Source organism: Scyliorhinus canicula, chromosome 1 (assembly GCF_902713615.1).
Source record: "Scyliorhinus canicula chromosome 1, sScyCan1.1, whole genome shotgun sequence".
In the NCBI taxonomy this organism is placed as follows: Eukaryota; Metazoa; Chordata; class Chondrichthyes; order Carcharhiniformes; family Scyliorhinidae; genus Scyliorhinus; species Scyliorhinus canicula.
The window spans coordinates 81,137,882-81,163,095 of record NC_052146.1 but is presented as its reverse complement, the minus strand read 5'-3'; the positions used below and the strand labels follow the sequence as shown (position 1 = coordinate 81,163,095).

Sequence of the window (25,214 nt, the reverse complement as noted above, 5' to 3'; positions counted from 1 at the left end):
TTGCTGCCATTCCTCATGACATGCATACATAGAAAATAGAAGCAGGAATAAGCCCTTCGAGCCTGCTCCACCATTCATTATGATCATTGCTGATCATCAAATTCAGTACCCTAATTACGCCTCCCTCCATTGATCCCTTTAGCCCCAAGAACAAAATCTAAATCCTTCTTACAATCGCAATGTTTTGGCCTCAACTACTTTCTGTGGTAGTGAATTCCATAGATTCACCACTCTCTGGGTGAAGAAATTTCTCCTCGCCTCAGTCCCAAAAGGTTTACCCCTTATTCTCAAACTGTTGAGTCCCCACCATCCAGAACATTCTTTCTGAATCTACCCTGTCTAATCCTGTTAGAATTTTATAAATTTCTCTGAGAGAAAGTTTCACTCTTTTAAACTCCACTGAATATAATCCTAATTGACTTAATCACTCCTCATATGACAGTCCTGCCAAGCTGCCATCCCTCTATAGCAAGAAAATCCTTCCTCACATAAGGACACCAAAACTGCACACAATACTCCAGGTGTGGCCTCATCAATGCTCTGCAGTATTGCAGTAAAAGATCCCTATTCTTATAGTCAAATCCTCTTGCTACGAAGGCCAACATACCATTTGCCCTTTTTACTGCCTGCTGTCCCTGCATGCTCACTTTTAGAGACTGATGCACAAGGACACCAAGGTCTGGCTGAGTATCCTCCTCTCTCAATTTACACCCATTCAAGTAATAATCTGCCTTCCTATTTTTGCTACTGAAGCGGATAACCTCACATTATCCACATTATACTGCATCTGCCATGCATATGCCCACTCAGCCTGTCCAAATCTAGCTGAAATATCTCTGCATCCTCCACCCAGCTTCGTATAATCTGCAACTTTGAAGATAATACACTTCCTTTGTCTAAATCATCAATATATAATGTTAACAGCAGGAGTCCTTGCACTGATCCCTGAGGTACCCCACTAGTCACTGCCTGCCATTTGGGGAAAAAGGCCCATTAATTCCATCTCTTTGCATCCTGTCTGCGAACCAGCTTTCTATCCATCTCCAGACACTACCTACAATTCCATGCACTTTAACAGGCAGGAGATACAAAAGGCTGAGAGCACGCAATAGCAGATTCAAAAACAGTTTCTGCCCCGCTATTACCAGACTCCTGAACGACCCTCTTATGAACTGAACTGATTTCTCCATGCATCTTCTTGACTGAGTAGCACTACACTCCGTATGCTTTATTCAATTCCTGTGTCTATGTATTTACATTGTGTATTTATCGTGCGTCCTATGTTTTTCATATATGGAACGATCTACCTAGACTGAACGCAGAACAATACTTTTCACTGTACTTCGGTACACATGACAAATCTAAATCAAATCTCTTATGTGAGACCTTGTTGAAGGCTTTGAAAGTCTAAATAAACCACATACACTGGTTCTCCTTCATCAACTCTACTAGTTACGTCCTCAAAGAATTCCAGTAGATTTGTCAAGCATGATTTCCCTTTTGTAAATTCAAGCTGACTTTGTCTTATTATACTGCTGCTTTCCAAATTGCTAAGCTATGGAATCCTTGATAATGGACTCCAGTAACTTCTCTACTTCCGACGTTAGGCTTACCGGTCTATAGTTCCCTGTTTTCTCTCTACCTCCCTTTTTGATTAGCGGCTTATATTAGCTACCCTCCAATCTGTAGGAACCATTCCAGAGTTCAACATTTTTAGGGCCATTTCCTTAAGTAATCAGGTCCTGGAGATTTATCAGCCTTTAATCCCATCAATTTCACTAAAACCAATACTCTATGAATACTAATTTCCTTCAGCTCATCACTAGAACTTGTGTTCCTCAGAAGTTCCGGTACATTATTCATGTCTTCCTTTATGAAAACAGAAGCAAACTACAAATTTAGTATCTCAGCCTTCTTTGTTTCCTGTTATGAATTCCCCCGTTTCTGACTGTAAGGGGCCTATGTTTGTTTATGTCAATATTTTCTCTTTATGTACCTACAGAAACATATACAGTCTGTTTTTATGTTTCCCGCTAGCTAACTTTCTTACTCTATTTTCCCCTTCTTAATCAATCCCTTGGTCTGCCTTTGCTGAATTTTAAACTGCTCCCAATCCTCAGATCTATTGCCTTTTCTTGCCAATTTGTATGTTTCTTCTATGAATCTAATGTTATTTCTAATTTCCTTTGTAAGCCACAGTTCCCTTTCCACTCTTCTGCCAAATAGAATTAATAACTTTTGGAATTCATCTATTTGTTCCTTGAATGCCTGCCATTGCTTGACCATTATCCTTTCTTTCAGAAATGTTTCCCAGTCCATCGTAGTAACTCATAGTTACCTTTTTTGAAATTCAGGTCCCAGGTCTCAGAATCAACTACCTCACTCTCCATCTCGATAAAGAATTCAATGAAATTATGATCACTCATTCCCGAGGGCTCTCTCAGCTTTAGATTGCCAAGTAATCCTTTCTAATTGCATAATATCCAGTCCAGGGCGGCCTGTTCCCTTGTTAATTCCTCAATGTATTGGTCCAGAAAACCATGCCGTATATATTCCAGAAATTCCTCCTCTATTGCACTGTAATTAATTTGACTTCACCCAATCTATATGCAGATTAAAGTCATCCAACACAGATGTTCCTTTATCGCCTGCATCTCTGATTTCCTGTTTAATGCTATTCCCAACATTGCTATTGCAGTTTGGTGGCCCGTATACCACCCCCATGAATGGTTTTTGCCCCTTGTATTTCTTAAACGACCCATACAGATTTCACATCGTCTGTGCTAATATCTTTTTCTCAATCTTGTATCAATATCTTTTTTTAATCAACAATACAGCTCCACCATCTTTTCTTTCCTGTCGTGTCATTCCTAAACACTGAATAACCCTCAATATTTAGATCCCATCCATGGTCATCTTGGAAGTAATCCCAACTATAGCATACGCCTTTACATCTATCTGCGCAGCTAATTCATCCAGTGTTACAAAGGTCAGAACCCACATTCAACTTGTTCTGCTTAGGGTTTTCTCTGTTGAAGTATAAAAGTCATACTCTTCTGTATGAGCGACAGAGCAAGTCAATGTTAAAACTCTGCTGTGACCAACTTTGAATTTCCGTTTACTTTAAACAGGGAAGAGAGGAAAGATCCATTGTCAGCACTGGCTCGCGAGTATGGTGGCTCCAAGAGGAATGCACTCCTGAAATGGTGTCAGAAGAAGACGGAAGGTTATCAAGTAAGTGAGCAACATGCTATATCTAATTTTCTTTATTTGGCACATGAAATGCAGTGTTTTGAAATGTATCGTTCAAGAAGTGGAAAAAAAGAAAACGATTATGAAAAATATCTGACTAATTGAAGTAAGTTACTTATGATTTTGAATCTCTCAAAAAGGAATTTGATCTGAAGAATAGGACTGTATACCTGGTTTGGTTTCATGCCAGTGGCTGATTGCTCATGACCCATGCAATCACTTTCCCTGTGGCAGTCTATCCTCAATCTTTGTTCTATTCTCTTGAAACTCACAAATAAGTTATCTGATGACAGCTTGGGACATCCTGGAAGTTGCTATATGAACACAAATTCATTATTTTTTTCAAAAGAGTGATTCAAGTGGCAAAATAGATCTAAATAAACAGGCAGAGGAATAGCTGCCAAATGTTGGCGAGGGCGAAGATATTTTAATGGCACAGCTGGAACTTGTGCTTTTCAGTGTTGAAAGGAGATTTCTGAGAGGTAATCATATCGACTGATGTCAGATCAGTGAATGGAAATGGTCAATCTTGTGCATTATATAAATTGTGAGCTTTTCTTCACATGTTGATGGTTGTGGGAAATGACAAACGGGCATGGACAGATTGTGAGTGGACAAAACTGGTAGATGAGGTTTAATAGTGAAAAGTGTGAGGTCATCCACTTTAGATCCAAGATCAACATGAATATGTTTTATTAAATAGAGACTTGCAACTGAGGAAGAGCAAGAAATAAAGGTGTTGTACGCAAATCGCATTTTAACATAATAAAATGTCCCAGGTACTTCCCAAAAGCATTATAAAACAAAGTACATTGAGCTACATTTTAGGTCAGGTGACCAAACGCTTGCTCCAGGAAGTAGGTTTTTAAAAGTATCTCTCTTTCCCCCCCCCCCACCTAATTTTTAACATTTACAGTCCCCAATTAATTTTTTCTAATTAGGGCGCAATTTAGTGTGGCCAATTCACCTACCCTGCACATCTTTGGGTTGTGGAGGTGAAACCCACGCAAACATGGGGAGAATGTGCAAATTCCACACGGATAGTGACCCAGAGCCGGGATCGAACCTGGGACTTCGGCGCCAGTTTTAAGAAGTATCTTGAAGAAGGTAGTGAAGTAGAAAGGAATTCCAGAGCTTGCCGCCTCATCAAGTGAAAGCATGACCACCAGTGGTGGAGCAATTATGATTGGGGATGCACAAGGGGCCAGAATGAGAGAAACACTGATATCAGGCAGCACAGTAGTTAGCACTGTTGCTTCACAGTGCCAATGACCCGGGTTCGATTCCCGGCTTGGGTCACTGTCTGTGCGGAGTGTGCACGTTCTCCCCATGTCTGCGTGGGTTACCTCCACATGCTCCCGTTTTTACAATAACTTCATTGCAGTGTTAATGTAAGCCAATTTGTGACACTAATAAAGATTATTATTATCTCAGAGGGTTGTGGGGTTAAAGGGGTTTACAGGGAGATGGGGAGGGGTAAGGCCCTGGAGGGATTTGGAAATGAGGATGAGAATTTCAAATAAGAGAGCGTAATCTTAAATTAGAACTAAACCGTTCAGGAGTGAAATCAGGAATCACCGTCTTAAAATGTGATTGATTTCCTGAAAGATCATGCATGCTGAGGAGCAGTTGGCGCTTTCAGGCTGAAATTGGCAGATTTTGAGTAAGAAAGGGTATCGGGGCATAGAACTAAGGTTGGGAAATGGTTTTGAGGTGCAGATGAGCCGTGTTCTAATTAAACACGAGCATCTTGTTGGAATGAATCACGTACTCTGTTCCAATGTTTCAACAAGAGCTATCAGAAATGAAATGGGATCCCAGAATGATTAGTGGGAGTATAAATCTGGGGTAATTCACTCTGGAAATGCATACCAGGGCAATTCCAGAATTTTTGATTCCTCCTTTCAAGTTTCCAGCATCTGCTGTGTTTTGTTTTTTTTATTTACTTTTAGATACCTTTAGGAATCTAAGATGGCCAAATAGTCTTCCGCATCCAAATTGTCTTGTGATTAATTTGGAATGAAAACTGATGACGGCAACATTTCTTATAATGCAAGTTCATAAAAAATGCATTTTCTGAGTAGTTTGCTCTGATATGGTTTACATAAACTCTTAAGTGCAATCTCTGAGAGAAATAAATGTTTAATGTTTAAATTAAAAAGAAATGAAATTCCCTTCTTCTTGCCAGCTCTCTCCCTGAAAATTCTGATTCTCACTTGGGGACAATTCAATGGGCAGCAACAGGACCTGGCACCTTGGCCAGACTGAAGGTGATGTGATGAGGATTAGAAGCCCTGGTTTATTTCTCCAATGTGCTCACTCATTCTCTATTACTCACATTAATTAAACCATTATTAAAACAGCAGCTGAAACCTAGTTTGAGACCACCAAACACAGGACTGACTTGACTATGCAGTAGGACTTTCTGTCATATGTGACTCGGGCTACAATGAACAATGTTGTCAAAAACCTTAGGGGAGAAAATGGTTATTTAATTCCCCCTTCCCCAAACCTATTGTTAAATCACAGAAAAGAAAGCCATCTCTCTGAGAAGCACCTTGGACACACATTTAGCTCCTTGAGATTTTTCCACCATTCAATAAGATCAGTGTTCTTCAAACTTTTTTTCCGGGAACCCATTTTTACCAACCGGCCAACCTTCGGGACCCAACCTGGCCGACCTTCGCGACCCACGGCAGCCGACCTTTGCGACCCACGCCAGCCGACCTTTGCGACCCACGGCGGCCGACGTTTGTGACCCACACCGGCCGACCATTGCGACCCACGGCAGCCGACCTTTGCGACCCACGCCAGCCGACCTTTGCGACCCACGGCGGCCGACGTTTGTGACCCACACCGGCCAACCATTGTGACCCACGCCGGCCGACCTTTGCGACCCACGCCGGCCGACCTTTGCGACCCACGCCGGCCGACCTTTGCGACCCACGCCGGCCGACCTTTGCGACCCACGCCGGCCGACCATTGCGACCCATGCCGGCCGACCATTGCGACCCACGCCGGCCGACCTTTGCGACCCACGCCGGCCGACCTTTGCGACCCACGCCGGCCGACCTTTGCGACCCACGCCGGCCGACCTTTGCGACCCACGCCGGCCGACCTTTGCGACCCATGCCGGCCGACCTGCTCGACCCACCATTTTCACTTACCTTGTTTGCTGCTGACAAAAATGGAGAAAATGGTTTTGGGTCCCTTTGGCCCTTGTACACGCTCCTCCAATGGAACCTGTTGGATGAAGGTGAAGCCTTCCGGTGCCGGAAAGCATGAAGTCTCCATCTGTCCAAAGTTCTGCATATTTTTCCTGTAAATCTTTATTAAATAACCCCCCCCCCCCAAACTTGTAAAAGAATAAAATAAAATAAATGAAAAAAATGAATAAAACCCCCCTGAACTTGTAAAAAAAGAAATGAATAAAATAAATGAAAAAAATAAAAATTAAATGAATAGAATAAATGAATAAAAACCACTACAGAACTTGTAAACCAAAAAGTTGCAACCGTTTAAAAAGAAATAGCGGCCGCACAGTGCATGCGTGCTCGATTATCGGCGCATTCTGCGAACATCTTTTTTAAAAATCGGCCGCATTGCGCATGCGCGCATGATGATCAGGAACGCATGCGCAATGCGGCCATTTTTTAAAACATGTTCGCAGAATGGGCATTCGCGCCGGTCATCGCATGCGCAATGCGGCCGCCTTTTTTTTTAACATGTTCGCAGCCCCTTGCAGCCGGCGTTATTAAAAGCTGGCTGCTGCGCGGGGATTTGCGCGACCGGGAGCGCCGCGGGCAACGGCTCCGCGACCCACGGGTGGGTCACGCCCCCGACTTTGAAAAACATTGAATAAGATTGTGGCTGACCTTATCTCAATATTTGCTTCTTTGACCCATAATCCCTCAATACCCTATATCCATCAAAAATCAACCCACCTTAGCTTCCAGCACCCTGTCTGGGAGATTTCATCTCGAATACAGTGGGGTGTGGATCAGACTTTACAGCAGTATTACCTTAACTTTCCTGCACTTTCTATGCCACCCCAATCACCCATACTTAATTGATCTCTGGTCTGTACTTTCCTGTAGCCTTATTTTTGGATCGGTTTTCCAATATTTTTGTAATTAACGCAAGGAATTTTCAAGAATTAAATCCATTGGAATTGCCTGGTGGACTTGGCTTCTGTGTTTATACTTTGAGGGAGTTGCAAAGGAACATGCCAGTGTTCACATTGGTGCTGTCACTGGCACAGAGGCAGCTTGGCCTTGGAGCTGGTCACAGACAGTTTCCACTATTCGTTTCGACCTGTTCAAGAGACAAGCACACAGAATGAATCACTTCTTATTCTCAAAGCAGGAATATTTTACCCAGACTTGCATTGTCCGTTCTGAACTCCCCCACCCCCAAAAAAAAACAAGCACAAAGGAATGCCTCAGGTCATTGTGTATCATTATAGCAATGATATAAGAGAGAGAATCACAGAGAGCAACTTATACAAAAACTTGTATTTACATAGAGCTTTTTAAGATAAAACATCCCAAAGTGCTTCACTGGAACGTTATGAAGCAAACGTTAACATACTATCATGGCAATAGTAGGGAAGGTGACCAAAAGCTTGCTCTAATGATGCAGCGATTAAAATTGGGAGGCTCGAGCAGTTTATGTAGATGAATGCAGGTATCTGAGGGTTTGGGCTAGAGGATGTTACAGTAATATGGAGAGGCAAGGTCACGGAGGAATTTGAAAACAAGGTTGCAAATTTTAAAATTAAGGCATTGCTTGAATGCGAGCTAATATAGCTTGGCAAGCAAAATTGTGGATGACTTTGAGTTTAGGGAGGTTAAAATGTGGGAGACCAGGCAGGAGTAGGTTGAAATATTGAAGCCCAAGGGTAACAAAGGCATGAATGAGGCTTTCAGATTAGCTGAGTCACATGATGTTATTAAAGTGGAAGTAAGCAGTCTTAGTAATCTCATAATGTGGATATGGAGTTGGAAGCTCATTTCCTGGTCAATCCCCAATTCCCTTACTTAGGGAATATGGTCGAGTTGGTGATGACCGAGTGGTGAAAGATATCGTTACGTGGAGAGGCTTAATTTAGAGGGAAGGTGTTACCATCATCAGCCAGTTTCCATCAAAGTCATGACATTGATGCAGCCACCCACGATAAGCTCATTACTGGCAAAGGCCTTATAAGTGAGTAGATATCCTAGAGGAAATTAATTTGGAGTGGTGAGAGCTGATCTACTGGCAGATTCATTGGGTCTTTAATAGGAGGAGAAAAATGGACAGGAAAGAGATTGGTGAAATTGACCCCGTGGACAAGATGCATGGGAGGGACGTTCAGTGAGAGAGTCGAATGGGACCATTTGAGGTTGCTGCGTGTGCTAAGTGCTGTGTTCAGCCCCCACAAGGATGGCAAGGAAAGCAGAGAGGAAAGCTGCTGGCTTGTATCAGAGAGAGTCAATTCTCTGATCACAGTAAGAGAGAGCATTACGAGCACTGAAGCGTATGAACAGGGAATTGGGAGGGCAGAGTACCTGAGAGGGGAGAGGTGAAAGGAGGATTGAAGTTAGAAGAGAGAGATCCAGCAAGAGTAAAGAGAAAGTAAGTTTAAAAAGAGAAAAAAATAGAAATACAGAGAGATCTGGGAGTTCAGGTCCATTGTACCCTGAAGGTGGCAACGCAGGTCGTTAGAGTGGTCAAGAAGGCATACAGCATGCTTGCCTTCATGGGACGGGGTACTGAGTACAAGAGTCGGCAGGTCATGTTACAGTTTCAGATTAGCTGAGTCACATGATGTTATTAAAGTGGAAGTAAGCAGTCTTAGTAATCTCATAATGTGGATATGGAGTTGGAAGCTCATTTCCTGGTCAATCCCCAATTCCCTTACTTAGGGAATATGGTCGAGTTGGTGATGACCGAGTGGTGAAAGATATCGTTACGTGGAGAGGCTTACATGTATTGGACTTTGGTTAGGCCACATTTGGAATACCGCGTGCTGTTCTGGTCGCCACATTACCAGAAGGATGTGGATGCTTTAGAGGGGGTGCAGAGGCGGTTCACCAGGATGTTGCCTGGTTTGGAGGGTGCTAGCTATGAAGAAAGGTTGAGTAGATTAGGATTGTTTTCATTGGAAAGACGGAGGTTGAAGGGAGACCTGATTGAGGTCTACAAAATTATGAGAGGTATGGACAGGGTGGATAGCAACAAGCTTTTTCCAAGAGTGGGGGTGTCAATTACAAGGGGTCACGATTTCAAGGTGAGAGGGGAAAAGTTTAAGGGAGATGTGCGTGGGAAGTTTTTTACGCAGAGGGTGGTGGGTGCCTGGAATGCTTTGCCGGCGGAGGTGGTAGAGGCGGGCACGATAGCATCATTTAAGATGCATCTGGACAGATATATGAACGTGTGGGGAATTCTCTGAATTCTCCCTCTGTGTACCTGAACAGGCGCTGTAGTGTGGCGACGAGGGGATTTTCACAGTAACTTCATTGCCGTGTTAATGTAAGCCCAATTTGTGACAATAAAGATTATTATTACATTGGGATTCAGGGAAGATGGGCAGCATGGTAGCATAGTGGTTAGCACAATTACTTCACAGCTCCAGGGTCCCAGGTTCGATTCCCGGCTTGGGTCACTGTCTGCGGAGTCTGCACATTCTCCCCGTGTGTGCATGGGTTTCCTCCGGGTGTTCCGGTTTCCTCCCACAGTCCAAAGATGTGCAGGTTAAGTGGATTGGCCATGCTAAATTGCCCTTAGTGTCCACAATTGTCCTTAGTGTTGGGTGGGGTTACTGGGTTATGGGGATAGTGTGGGGTTGTGGTCTTGGGAAGGGTGCTCCTTCCAAGAGCCAGTGCAGACTCGATGGGCCGGATGGCCTCCTTCTGCCCTCTAAATTCTATGAATGTCCCCTTACATTGAACTTCTAGGGGCAGACAAGAGATTATGTGTTCACACATCCATCCCAGGAACTTTCATTTTGAGGCTGAGATGGAGCATGAATGGGTCCCAATTGAGTTTGAAGCCACAGATATTGATTTATTACTGACATGCGCCTCAGGGCCATGCGCCTCAGGGCCATGCATTTAGCTGTGTTGACAACTTTACAATTAATCCTAGAGGGTCCCCTTGGGTAATATGTCTCTTTGAATGGGTAATAAATTCTGAGAGCTTTCTATTTCTGTTGAACATTTATTTTATTAATTGCTGGTACTGTTGGCTTAATTGACGCTGGCCCTTTTGTTCGACGTGATTTGATGGATCGCAACTCGTGTTATTATGTTCTGACTCAGACTATCCATGCCATGTCACTGCAACTGGATCAACAAAATCTCCCCTTCCTTCAATGTCATGGAACTAGTGACAAATTTGGGGCAGCACGGTAGCATGGTGGTTAGCATAAATGCTTCACAGCTCCAGGGTCCCAGGTTCGATTCCCGGCTGGGTCACTGTCTGTGCGTAGTCTGCACGTCCTCCCCGTGTGTGCGTGGGTTTCCTCCGGGTGCTCCGGTTTCCTCCCACAGTCCAAAGATGTGCGGGTTAGGTGGATTGGCTATGCTAAATTGCCCTTAGTGTCCTAAAAAATAAGGTTAATGGGGGGAGGGGGCGGGGGTGTTTGTTACTGGTATAGGGTGGATACGTTGACTTGAGTAGGGTGATCATTGCTCGGCACAACATCGAGGGCCGAAGGGACTGTTCTGTGCTGTACTGTTCTATGTAATCTAAAAAAAATCAGAATCAATCGTGTTGATGTAAAAGGGAGCTGTGTGTTAGAAAGGGTTTTTCTAAATCAGGCTGTTAAAATGACTGGGAATGGATTTTTGACATAATTCTTCTTCCTGTGAACACTAGTTGTGAGGTTGATACAGGATGGGAGGCCAGTCAGTGTGAGGGCATTACATTCACATCATTAACCCTACCTGATAACTCATATCCTTTTTGTATTAATGTACTGTCTTGGGAGGCCAGATTGTATTGTAATTGAGTTAGCTTTGTACACCCTCCAAAAACAATCCTCCTCCACCACTCCCCACCAGGGAGTGAGGCTTGATGCTGATTTTGATGGGAGCTTATATTTTCCATCTGCTGCGATCAGGAAAGATCCACAGGTTGGTGAAGTCACGAGCGCAACTTTGTACCAGCTGCTCTGGAATATATCCAGAACAACAGGAAAAGAATTGAACCTACAGGACTTTGTTCATAAACTTCACTAACAATGAAAATCAGAAATTACAGCTCGTGAATTCTATGGCTTAATTCTGTAACGGGGTTGGTTTACATAGCAAATTATGTGACTGATTTAGACACCCAGTTAATTAAGCAAGCCTGTAAAGAACCTGAGCATTGATAAGTGTGGGAAAACCCAGAAACGGATGTATTTTTAAAAAAAAATCTATCCATATTCTGAAAATAGGGGAGATACTGAAATCTAAAGTCTACCTGTTGCTGTGCCTGACTTGAAAGGGCATATTTTCAATGTGAGTTCTAAAAGTGCACCGAGTTTAATTAAATCATTCTAGTCCCAAGGTATGAGTGGCCAGTGGAAAACAAATGTGAATTAAAAATAGAAAATGCTGAAAATACTCGGAAGTTACTCAGCTTTTCAAATAACAAATATGATCTGCTTGTGTGTTCTATTTAGTTACACTATAAGAACAATAAATAGGAGCAGGAGTGGATCATGTAAGTACCCGAATCTGGAACCTGCTACACCACTGAATGAGATCATGGCTTCTGATCTAATTCCACTTTCCTGCCGTACCTCATTGCAGTAAACCCTCACTTATAAATTGTGGTTGTGTTCTTAAAGTAACAACTTTAAGTGGAACTTTTTTCAGTGAATCTTGTTACCCATAAAAATCAGTGTTAAAGCCAGAGTTTAGTTCCATCAGACATTTCTTGCCTCGAAAAACCAATGTACAAGTTGAAATACTGTACCGTACACATGTAGCACTGTGCATTCCTAGCTGTAAAAAGCTGCAAAATGAAATAAATTACTGAATATAACAAAAATACGGTTTAATTCAAATACAATAATACTAAATCACCCAAATAGGTCCTGAGAAGTACAGCTTCTGTGTCTCACCCACAGCACCTCTAAAACTCAACTCTTTTGCAGTATTCCTTTCTCTTTCTGTCTATCTGTCCCTCTCTGTCCTTTCCGACTCTGTCTCACCCCAAGCCCAGGTCAGCAACTCAACAACCCGAGGCTTCGGCCAACTCCATGCGCCTCAGGGCCATGCGCCTCAGGGCCATGCGCCTCACAGCCTGGAATTCTTCCTGACAGTTAGCGAGAGACTGCACATGTGTCAAGCTACTGATAGAGTTGGGCGTGAGGGGAGGCTGCATATTGAGCTGGGATTCCCGTTTCCTCTCTGCTCCCACCCTCGTTACTCACACTTCACCACATATATGTTCTGTTAATTCCTACTGTGATAGCATCCTTTCCCAATAGTTGACACTTAAAGTTCCTGAAAAACACTTAATCCAAGGTTGTGGAAAAGGTTCAAGGTAAAGTTCAGTGAATGAAGCACAAGGGAAGCTTTTCAGTCCAATGTTTTTTTCCTATTGAGATTTATAGCTATAAAAGGAAGAGTCTGTGCTTATTGAGTAGTGCTCACAGCTTGCACGTTTGCACAGTCATTCGCCAGGATTTGCAGGACCTACTGCATCTGAATTAACAAGCTCAAGGACAAACCGTTCAGCTTCAGGGATAACTGCTACTATTTGGAGTCAAGTCTGGGAAAATGTAACTTCCGCCGTCTATTTATTTCATTATAGTAGGCAAACACACAAACAAAATGTTTAGCTTGTCCATACAAACTTTAATAATGAAGGGTGACTCGCCTTTCCTCTAACATGCAGAAAGTTCCTTGGAGAAGGAACAATGGAATATCCAGTGCAATATCATGTGGTTATTAATGTAAGAAAATGTAATACTTATTTTCAAAGGAAAATCAAACAAATTGAACTTGACAGTGAAGGTAGCCCTTGAGCAAACTGCTCAAGTAGTTATCATCCTAGGGTAATGTCCCTCTGACCAGTGATAAGAGATTGAATTACTTTGAGGTTTTGTTGAACAGTGAATAACAAGCCCTCATTAATCACAAGCACAATATTAAGGTAATTCAATAACAGCATTTTGTGTCTTTTGGCCGAAAGAAGAATTCGATTGGTACTGAATGAATGTGTTTTATAATGTCAGTTGATTCTAATTTCTTTCAGCAATCAAGCCTGGAGAAAAAAAGCGCGTCAAAGCTCAGATCATTCTTTTTTGCTTTGTGATCTAAAAATTGACTTGAAGCTTCATTCTAGCTAACTACCAACTCTTCCAGATCTCACCTGCCTTTCACCCTCCTTCTGCAGTCCAAAATGAATGTCCCCGTTTGGGGAAGGCAATGTATCCTCTAATTTATTTGTTGAAATGCACAATCCCTTTAAATGATTTTGCACAGTCATACACACATGAGATCTTAAAGGGTCTGGCTTGTGCGCAGCCTTTGCAGGAACTTTCGGATTTCTGCATGCCACACGTCTTCGAGGAAACATACTTAGAAAGTGAAGTTCTAAGGGTGGTCAGGGCTGGTTTAGCTCAGTTGGCTGGACAGCTGGTTTGTGATGCAGAACAAGGCCAAGAGCACGGGTTCAATTTCCATACCGGCTGAGGTCCTTCATGGAGGCCCTTCCTTCTGAACCTTGCCCTCGCCTGAGGTGTGGTGCTCTTTGGGTGACCAGTCAATTCTCCCTCTCAAAGGGGAAAGCAACCCATGGTCATCTGGGACTACTGCAACTTTGCAGTAATTTGACAGATAACAAGCACTGGATCAAAAGTATAAATAGAATAGTCAGCTGCAACAGTTGGGGGTGGGGAACAGTTGGAGGAGATTGTAACGCTACTGAGCTGTTTGAAGAATAAACTTGCTGAAGGTAAATGTCAAGCAGCTGCATCAGCACTCCACCATGCACTATTACTGAACTTCACAATCGGTGCCGAGGGTGATCAATACTCATGGATCTGGACATGGATCTCAAATGAGCAAAAGAGGAGACCTAACCGCCGCCTGGTATCAGTTTTGATCAGTGACTACAGGACGGGTGACAGAAGAAAAGTCCCATTGGCCCATCTGATCTGCTGAATGTATTCAGCTGGAGTACAACTAGTTAACATTTAACCTTCAAGACTGTCCTGATATCTGGTTCGAGTGACTGTGCTGCAACCTAACTCCATATAAGTGCCTTTACCTTAATACCCTTGGATAACACCCATCTTGTCGACCTCTAATTTAAAATTTGCAATTGATCAAGCCTTTTCCAGAAAAGAGTTTCAAAATGTTAACATCCTTTGTGCATAGAAATCGTAAAGTACATTTCCTAATTTTCCATTTTTTTTTTGACTATTTCATGACTCCCAGTCTACCCTGGTTCCTGAAACTTTAATTCCTCTTAATTTGACCCTTGGAGTCCAGGTATCATTCTGGTAAATCAACATTGTGTTCCCTCCAAGGCTAATATATTCCTTCCTAAAGCTAAACTACTCTCAGTAATTCCAAGTATGATCTAACCAGGCTTTGTATAGCTGAAGCATGACTTCTGTCCCTTGCACTCTTATCCTTTTCCGAACCTGTTCTTGATATTTTAATGGTCTACATGTCTGGGTCTCTTGGGAGCAGGTTTCCCTCCATATCCTATACCACTTTGACTTGGAACGATATTGCCATTCCTTCATTGTTGCTGGGTCAAAATTCTGGAAATCCTTTCTCACAGCACTGTGGGTGGACTGTAGCGATTCAGGAAGGTAGTTTGTCACCACTTTCTTGAGGGCAATTTGGGATGGCCTGTAAATACTAGCATTGCCAGCAATGCTCACATCCCATGAATGAATTTTTAAAATATTTTTCGGCCAGTTGTATCCAAAGGATGACCTCACATTGTCTACATTATAATCCATTTGCCACAGTCTTGCCATTACATAAACTTGCAAAAGCATATTGGATTGGATTTGGATTTATTGTCATGTGTACCGAGGTACAGTGAAAAGTATTGTCCTGCGTACAGTCCAGACAGATCGTTCCATGCATGAAAAAACATAGGACATTTGATAGCTACACAATGTAAATACATAGACACAGATGTCGAGTGAAGCATACAGAGTGTAGTAGTACTACTCAGTGGAGAAGCTGTGTGAAGAGATCAGCTCGGTACATAAGCCTGGAGTCTGGTAACAGCGGGGAAGAAGCTGTTTTTGAACCTGTTAGTGTGTGTTCTCAGACATTTGTACTTCCTGCCCGACGGAAGAGGTCAAAAGAGAGAATAACCCGGGTGGGAGGGGCCTTTTGTTATGCTGCCCGCGTTCCCAAGGCAGCGGGAGGTGTAGACAGAGTCGATGGATGGGAGGCGGGTTCACGTGATGGACTGGGCTGTGTTTATGACTCTCTCTAGTTTCTTACGGTTGCCATAACAGGCTGTGATGCAGCCAGATAGGATGTTTTCTGTGATGCATCTGTAAAAATTGATGAGAGTCAATGTGGACATGCTGAATTTCCTTCGTTTCCTGAGGAAGTATAGGCGCGGTTGTGCTTTCTTGGTCATAGCGTCAACGGAGGTGGACCAGGACAGATTGTTTGTGATGTGCACACTGAGGAATTTGAAGCTGTCAACCATCTCCACCTCTGCACCATTGATGCAGTCAGGGGGGGTGTGTATGATACTTTTCTTCCTAAGTCAATGACCAACTCCTTAACTTTGCTGATGTTGAGGGAGAGATTGTTGTCGTTGCACCACGCTACTAGGTTCTCTTTCTCCCTCCTGTACTCTGATATTGATAGCGTAGGTTTCTATCTATGCTTCTTACAATATGTCCTTATCTTCATACTTGGATGTTCTATTCCATCACCTATTGTTAAGAAATGCTCCTTCAGCACATCCCTAGTCACACCTACCAATTAGAATATCTGTCCATTATCCCTACTCTGCTTCCAGCCAATCAGCAATTCCCTGACAAGGTCAATAATTTGCCTTCAATTCCATCAACTTCTCCTAGAGTTAATGGTCCCCTTTGAGGGATTTTTTCAAATGCCTTCCTCTGTCCACTATTTTAGTCACCTGTTCAAATAAACTTATACTGTCAAGAACGTCCCTCATCTCCAGAGTAAAGTAAATGAGCAGGGGCAGCATTTTGTGCCAGTGCAGCTATGATAGAGAAGCTCATCAGGGAGAAGTGACCATGTAGATTGGAAAGAAGATTGAAGATAAAACTAGTTAGTAATATAAATGGTAAGAGTTTCTGGAGATATTTAAATAAGAAGAGTTAACTAAGAGCATGTTGGTCCAATAGAAAAAGCATCTGGGGAATTGCTAATAGGGGGTTGGATGAATTAAACAGGTATTTTGCATTGGTCTTCACAAGGGAGGATGCATGTAACATCCCAGAAATAGCTAAATCAGAAAATGGAAGGGAGGGAGGCACTCGGGAAAATTACATCACCAGGGAAGTGATATTGAGCAAATCGTTGGATTTGTGGACTGACAAAACCCGGATCTGTGGACTTCATCCTAAGGTCTTGAAAGAAGTGACTAATGAGATAGTCGATGTATTGGTTTTAATTACCCAAAATTGCACATATTCCACAGAAGATTCCATTAGATTAGAAGATAGCAAATGAAACTCCTTCATTTAAAAAGGAGACCGAAAGCAGGAAACTACAGGCCAGTTGGCCTAACATCTGTCACAGGGAAAATGTTAGAAGCAATTATTAAAGATGTTATAGCAGGACACTTGGAAAAAGTCAAGGCAACTAGGCAGGATTTGTGAAAGCACTTTATTAGCATTCTTTGAAAGAATGACATATGCTGTAGGGGGCCTCACGGTAGCATGGTGGTTAGCATCAATGCTTCTCAGCTCCAGGGTCCCAGGTTCGATTCCCGGCTGGGTCACTGTCTGTGTGGAGTCTGCACGTCCTCCCCGTGTGTGCATGGGTTTCCTCCGGGTGCTCCGGTTTCCTCCCACAGTCCAAAGATGTGCGGGTTAGGTGGATTGGCCATGCTAAATTGCCCGTAGTGTAAGGTTAATGGGGGGATTGTTGGGTTACGGGTATGTGGGTTTAAGTGGGGTGATCATTGCTCGGCACAACATCGAGGGCCGAAGGGCCTGTTCTGTGCTGTACTGTTCTATCTATCTATAAAGAGATGTACTGCATTTAGATTTCTAGAAGGTATTTGATAAAGTGCCACATCAAAGGTCATGACAGAAAATAAAAACTCATGGTGGAGGGGGTAACATATTGCCATTGATTGAAGATTGGCAAGCTAACAGGAAACAGTTGGCATGAATGGGTCATTTTCTGGTTGACAGGATGTGATGGGTGGTATGCCACAGGGATCAGTGCTCGGGCTTCAGCTTTTTACAATTCATACAAATTACTTGGATAGGGTGGCACAATGGTTAGCACTGCTGCCTCATGGCGTCAAGGACCCGGGTTCAATCCTGGCCCCGGGACACTGTCCTTGTGGAATTTCCACATTTTCCATGTCTGCATGGGTCTCGGATCCACAACCCAAAGATGTGCAGAATAGGTGGTTTGGCCTTACTAAATTTGCCTTAATTGGAAATAAAAATTTAATTTTAATAAATGACTTGGTTGAAGGAACTCTAGTTATGGCTGCTAAATTTGCTGACAACACAAAGATATGTAGGAACGTAAGTTGTAAAGAGGCAACTGTGTAAGGAGGCTACAAAGGGACAGTGGGCAAAAATCTGGCAAATGGAGAATAGTATCGACCAATGTGCAATTGTCCATTTTGGCAGGAAGAATAAACTAGAAGCTTACCATCTAAATGGTGAGAGATTGCAGAGCTTTGAGTTGCAGAAGCATCTGGATGTTGTGGTATATGAATGACAAAAGGCTAGTACATACAGGTATAGCAAGTAATTAGGAACGCTAGTGACAGCAACCACAGCATGTACAATTTAAGCTTGTTATGGACAAAGAAATAGACAAGTTGCAAAAAGAAGTTTTGGATTGCAGGAGAGCAGACTTTAATAAAATTAGGGATGATCTGGCCAAGGTGGACTGGAAACAGCTACTTGTTGGGAAATCTACAGAAGAGCAGTGAAGGGGGGGGACACATTCAAAACAGAAATGGGGAGGGGACAGCCCCAACATGTTCCCTATAGGGTGATTACAAGGAGTACTAAGCTCAAAGAACCATGGATAAACACCAATATTCAGGATTCAATGAGAAGAAAAAGAGAGACTTTTAGCAGGTACAATCAGCGGAGGCATTAGTGGAGTACAGAAAGTGCAGGGTGGAGCTGAGAAAGCAATTAGGAGAGCAAAGAGGCGCATATGAGAAAGCTCTGGCTGGTAAAAGTCAGGAAAATCCCAAGATATTCTATAAGTGTATCAATGGGAAGGAGATAACCAGGGAAAGTGTAGGGTTCATTAAGGCAATCTGGCTAGAGCCAGAGGACATCGTTAGGGTGTGGATACCACAATCGCTAAATACTCTGAGTTGACCACCCGCCAGTAGCCCCTTGCCCAAAACAAAAAAGTAAATCCGGAAGAATACCCGGTGCACATGGAAGAAGTATGAAAACTTCTTATTAACCCTCAGCCTCCCAAACCTCCAAGTGTCCACCCTCCATGCGCTCCATGAACCCCACTGCCGACACCTTAGATGACCTGAGACTAGACCGGTCCAAGCTCGGATCAGTGACCGTATTAAAAATGCCCCCCCCTCTCCAATAATCAACTGGTGCGAGTCCAAGTCATGAATCTTCCCCAACACTTGCCTCAAATCCACGTCATCCTAATTCGGGGCATAAATGTTTACTGCAACCGCCCCGCCCCCAAATTCCTACTAACCATTGCATATCTCGCCACCCCGGAACAGCCACAATGCTCCCCATCTCGAACACAACCCTTTGCTGACCACCCCTTTGTCTTCATATCCAGCCTCAATTGAAACACCTGCCCCACCCATCCCTTTCTCGATCTCATCTGATCTCCCAACTTCAGACGCGTCGCCTGCAAAAATGCCAAGTCCGCCTTCAGACTCTAATGTGTGAAAACATGCGACCTTTTGACCGGCCCATTGAACCCCCTCATGCTCCATGTGACCAGCCTGGTCGGGGGGCTCCCGCCCCCTTCCCTTGCAGATAAGCCATACCCCTTTATGAGCCGGCCCGCATCATGCACCCCTCCAGGCACGCCCTCAGCGGTCCACCCCCATCGATCCCTTCCCAACTACGCCACAACAACCACACCCTTGTCAGCAACTCCCCTCCTCCCCACCCTCAAACAAAAAACCAACCCCGTCGCATTCCCCCACTTCACTTCCATTAACTAGCCCACCCAGCTTGCATGTGGCCCCTTCCCAAGGCACCCAACTTTTCCCTTCTCACTATCCCATCCGCCAACACAAGAAGAGTAACAAAAGGCATACTCACCATCACTGCTCCCCCACCAAGACCTGCCCCAAAATACCCTCCTCCAAAGTTCAATGCCCTCACATTCCTACCAGTCCATTGTCTCTCATTAAGTTTGTTGCCATCTCTGACATGTCAAAATAAAGCTCCTGTTCTGGAACGTCACCCACAGGCGGACCGGGTATAATACTCCAAACGTCATCCCTTCTCAAAGAGGGCAGCCTTTAACCAGTTGATCCTAGCCCTGCTCGCCGCCAACTCAGCACCCAGGTCCTGGTAGACCCACAGCTCACTCCCTTCGAGTACACTCTTGGTCTGCTTCGGCCATTGTAGGATCTTTTCTTTATCCTAAAAGCGATGCAGCCACATTACCATCGCCCTCGGCATCTCGCCGACCTGCGGCTTCCTCAGTGTCCTGTGCGCTCAGTTCACCTCGAGAGGCCAATCAAAGGCCCCCTCAACCATCAACTTCTCCAGCATACTTGTCACATACACAGTGGCCTCCACACCTTCAATGCCTTCATGCATCCCAACAATCCTCACATTTTGCCTTCTGGAATGGTTCTCCAGGTCCTCCACCTGCTCCCTCAGCCTCTTCTGGATTTCCCGCATCACTCCCAACTCTGCCGCCAACAAGATCACCTGCTCCTTATGCTCCCCCTCACTTTCTGAATTGCCTGGGTCCTGGGACTCCGGCCTCTGCTCAACTGGAGAGGCAAGGTTTGATCAGGGATAGTCAGCATTGCTTTGTCGGAGGAGGTAATGCGTAACAAATTTGGTTGAATTTTTTAAGGTGACCAGATGTGTAGATGAGGGTAATGCAGTTGATGTAGCTTATTTGGATTTCAGCAAAGCCTGTCACAAGGTCTCACATGGGAGACTTATAAAAAAGGCAAATGCACCTGGGATACAAGTAATTTGGTAAGTTGGATCCAAAATAGGTTTAGTTGTAGGAGACAGAGGTTAATGACAGAAGGTTGCATTAGTAACTGGAAGTCATAGCGTACCACAAGGATCTGTGCTGGATCCCTTATTTTTCATCATTTATATAAGCAACAGAGATGACTGTGGGGGGGGGTGGAATCACCAAGTTTGTGGATGATGCAAAGATTGGCCAGGTGGTTAACAGTGAGATTGAGTGTCTTGGGTTACAGGAAGATGTAGATGGGATGGTCAAATGGGCAGATGAGTGGCAGATGGAATTTAACCCTGAGAAATGTGAGGTGATGTACTTTGGAAGGAGCAATTTGACAAGGAAGTATTCAATGAACGGAATGGCACTACAAAGTTCTAAGGAACAAAGGGAGTTTGGCGTGTTTGTCCACAGGTCTCTGAAGGTGAAAGGACAGGTTAATATGGTGGTGAAAATGGCATATGGGACACTTGCCTTTATCAATCAAGGCATAGATTACAAAAGCAGGGAGGTCATGTTGAATGTCCGTAACTGTTCCTCAAAGGTAGTGGAAGCAGGATCTTTGAATATTTTCAAGGCAGAGCTGGTTAGATTCTTGATTAACAAGAGGGTGAAAGTTATTGATGGGAATTTGGAGTTGGCGTTGCAATCAGATCAGCCATGATCTCATTGAACAGTGAAGCAGGCTTGAGGGGCTTATTTCTGCTCCTAATTCGTATGTTCGTATGTAGATCATTGTGTCCAGCCCGCCATCTGTTCTAGAATCCAACTATAAAGACCAGAGTAGAAATTTGTGAAAACTGCAGAATCAGTGAAATGTTTCTCGAAATGACTGATGATGGCAGTTGAACTTTATTATGTCAGCAATTTTCAAAACCAAAGTCAAAATATATCTGTACATGCAGTCTGTGGATTGGCAGTGAATACCGCTGTACTGGGCATCGATCAGTCTCCTGTGTGCCCTGCTAAAGTTAGAGTAGACACATTAGCATTTTTACTGTGTAAGCAATGTAAACTCCTCCTTACACCTCCACACTAGTGCAAGTTCTGTGTTGCTTGGACTCTGCCATTTAAATGAACATGATGATTGTTAAATTTCAGCCAGTGTAAGGATTTCTGCTGTAGAATGGAAACCAATTGAGACTGTTCAAAATGATCAATAAAGTAATGATCACGGGCAGCACAGTAGCACAAGTGGATAGCACTGTGGCTTCACAGCGCCAGGGTCCCAAGTTCGATTCCCCGCTGGGTCACTGTCTGTGCGGAGACTGCACATTCTCCCAGTGTCTGCGTGGGTTTCCTCTGGGTGCTCCGTTTTCCTCCCACAGTCCAAAGATGTGCAGGTTAGGTGGATTGGCCATGATAAATTGCCCTTAGTGACCAAAAAGGTTAGGAGGGGTTATTGGGTAACGGGGATAGGGTGGAAGTGAGGGCTTAATTGGGTTGGTGCAGACTTGATGGGCTGAATGGCCTCCTTCTGCACTGTATGTTCTATGTATGTTAAAGGCAGACGGCTTTAAATGTCAAAATACCTGTCCTTTGATAACAGGGAATCGGATTGAAGGTGCTGAAATCAGGACTGTCCAGTAAAATAAATGACTGCCTTTTGGAATAATAGAATGCTGACTAAGTGAAGGAATACAGGATGAGCGTGTGTGCTGATCTTTGCTGGAGTGCACATTTCCTGTTGCAAGATCTATCCTTACTGTTAAACGTATGGGGAGCTGGCAGAGGCAGGCTGAGAACTGAAAACATAGACTTTTCTCACTGGCTTCAAACGGGTTTTTTTTAGGACTCACTGCAGTGACATCAGCTCACGCTGTTAAAAGCACAATCCTTGAAATGCTCTCCTGACACTAACATGAGCCCATGTCGTTCTGAATAATTGCCCACAGGTGCAGGTTAGTGCTGGTAATTTAAAACAGTTTATTTATAAATTGCCTGTGCAGACTTTTCTGGAATTCTTGGGAGTTATCCTAAACCTTAAACTGGTCACATTTTGTCTGATGCTCACCTTGGTACTCTTTAGAAGGTTGTCATATTTGTTTCTTAATAACTGCTCACTAGTAAAGTCCGTATTTCTTCCAAAACAGTGTTTGAAACACTTTGTGAGGTTACCAGCCCTCAGAACAGACAGTTCTTTAGCCTAAGTCATGAGGCACATCCTTTGACTGTGATGCTCAACTCCAGCTCCTTCTCCCTCTCCCCGCAACTTCATTTGATACAATAATCTACAGTTCTCCTTCATTGCCAATTGTTCTTCAGGTTCAGGGCACTGCTTTAAATGCTTTCTATCCTCTAGCAGTGGTGTCTCTTCCTGAACCAAACCGTTGCCTCAGCAGACACTTAAAGATCTAGTGTTAATTCCTGCCTCTCCCCTCATCCACATACCTGTCTCCAGGGGCAGCACGGTAGCTAGTGGTTAGCACAGTTGCTTTACAGCTCCAAGGTCCCAGGTTTGATTCTCGGCTGGGTCACTGTCTGTGCAGAGTCTGCACGTTCTCCCCTTGTCTGCGTGGGTTTCCTCCGGGTGTTCCGGTTTCCTCCCACAGTCCAAAGATGTGCGGGATAGGTGGATTGGCCAAGCTAAATTGCCCTTAGTGTCCCAAAAATGTTAAGTGGTGGTTACTGGGTTACGGGGCTAGGGTAGATACGTGGGCTTCAGTAGGGTGCTCTTCATAAGGGCCAGTGTAGACTCGATGGGCCGAATGGCCTTCTGCACTAAATTATCTGATTCTATGATCTCTACCAAGCTGTCCAATCCAGCTCCACACATGCTTCCTCTAAACGTCACTTTTGCAGTGTCAATACACTGGCCACTCATTCTCCATAAGCTTCTCGAAAACCCAGTCACCAAACCCTATCCTGCCCTGTTCCACTTTGACATCAATCCTCAGCATTGATCATGTTCACATACAAATTGGGTTGCACGGTGGCCGAGTGGTTAGCACAGCTGTCTCACGGCGCTGAGGTCCCAGGTTCGATCCCGGCTCTGGGTCACTATCCGTGTGGAGTTTGCACATTCTCCCCGGATCTGCGTGGATTTTGCCCCCACAACCCAAAAATGTGCAGAGTAGGTGGATTGGCCACAATAAATTTCCCCTTAATTGGAAACAATAATTGGGTCATCTAAATTTGTAAAAAAAAAAGTTCACATACAAACAAAATTTAAACACCCCACTCCTCAGCTTGACATCCCTACATAATCAATCGTAAGGGGAATAGACAGGCAGTTCTGCGGACGCAATCGAGACTCCAGGATGGTATGTTGCCTCCCTGGTGCAAGAGTCAAGGATGTCTCGGAGCAGCTGCAGGACATTCTGGGGGCGGGGTGGGGGAGGGTGAACAGCCAGCTGTCGTGGTGCACATAGGCATCAACGATATAGGTAAACAAACGGGATGAGGTCCTACACGCTGAATTCAGGGAGTTAGGAGTTAAACTAAAAAGTAGGACCTCAAAGGTAGTAATCTCAGGATTGCTACCAGTGCCACGTGCTAGTCAGAGTAGGAATGTCAGGATAGATAGGATGAATGCGTGGCTCGAGAGATGGTGCAAGAGGGAGGGATTCAAATTCCTGGGGCATTGGAACCGGTTCTGGGGGAGTGGGACCAGTACAAACTGGACGGTCTGCACCTGGGCAGGACTGGAACCGATGTCCATGGGGGGGTGTTTGCTGGAGCTGTTGGGGAGGGTTTAAACTAATGTGGCAGGGGGATGGGAACCGAAATTGGAAGGTAGTAAAACAGGGACAGAAGCAAAAGGAAGTAAGGGGGAAAGTGTAAGGCAGAGAAGCCATAGTCAAAAATCAAAAAGGGCGACAGTACAAGGTACAGTGACTGAGGGGAGCTCAGTGAATAGGTCCAGTAATACTAAAAGGAAAAAAACTGGAGATGTCAAGATTCAAAACAGAGGTAAAAAAAACCAACTTAAGTGTACTTTACCTGAATGCTCGTAGTATTCGGAATAAAGTAAATGAGTTGATGGCGCAAATCATCGTGAATGACTATGATTTAGTGGCCATTACCGAAACATGGTTACAGGGAGTTAAATATCCGAGGGTATCAAACTATTCGGAAGGACAGAGTGGATGGTCAGGGAGGTGGTGTAGCTGTTATTTAAGGATGGCATCCGGGCAATAGTAAGGGATGACATCGGTGCTATGGAGTATAAGGTTGAATCCATTTGGGTGGAAATCAGTAATAGTAAGGCAAAAACGTCACTGATAGGAGCAGTCTATAGGCCACCAAATAGTAAAGTTATGGTGTGGCAGGCAATAAACAAAGAAATAACTGATGCATGTAGAAATGGTACAGCAGTTATCATGGGGGATTTTAACCTACATGTCGATTGGTTTAACCAGGTCGGTCAAGGCAGCCTTGAGGAGGAGTTTATAGAATGTATCCGCGATAGTTTCCTAGGACAGTATGTAATTGAACCTACAAGGGAACAAGCGGTCCTAGATCTTGTCCTGTGTAATGAGACAGGATTGATTCATGATCTCATAGTTAGGGATCCTCTCGGAAGGAGCGATCACAATATGTTGGAATTTAAAATACAGATGGAGGGTGAGAAAGTAAAATCAAATACTAGTGTTTTGTGCTTAAACAAAGGAG

The 25,214-nt window shown here is 44.0% G+C and overlaps 1 protein-coding gene across 8 annotated transcripts in view; it reads left to right on the top strand.

The window, feature by feature from the left end:
• Positions 1 to 25,214, top strand: part of specc1la (sperm antigen with calponin homology and coiled-coil domains 1-like a) — a 389,888-nt gene that overhangs the window by 284,150 nt on the left and 80,524 nt on the right. For all 8 annotated transcript variants that reach the window (XM_038794043.1, XM_038794051.1, XM_038794093.1 and 5 more), the window contains one exon: positions 3,132 to 3,234. In XM_038794043.1, coding sequence (XP_038649971.1) covers positions 3,132 to 3,234 — 103 coding nt within the window. The remainder of the gene's footprint in view (positions 1 to 3,131; positions 3,235 to 25,214) is intronic.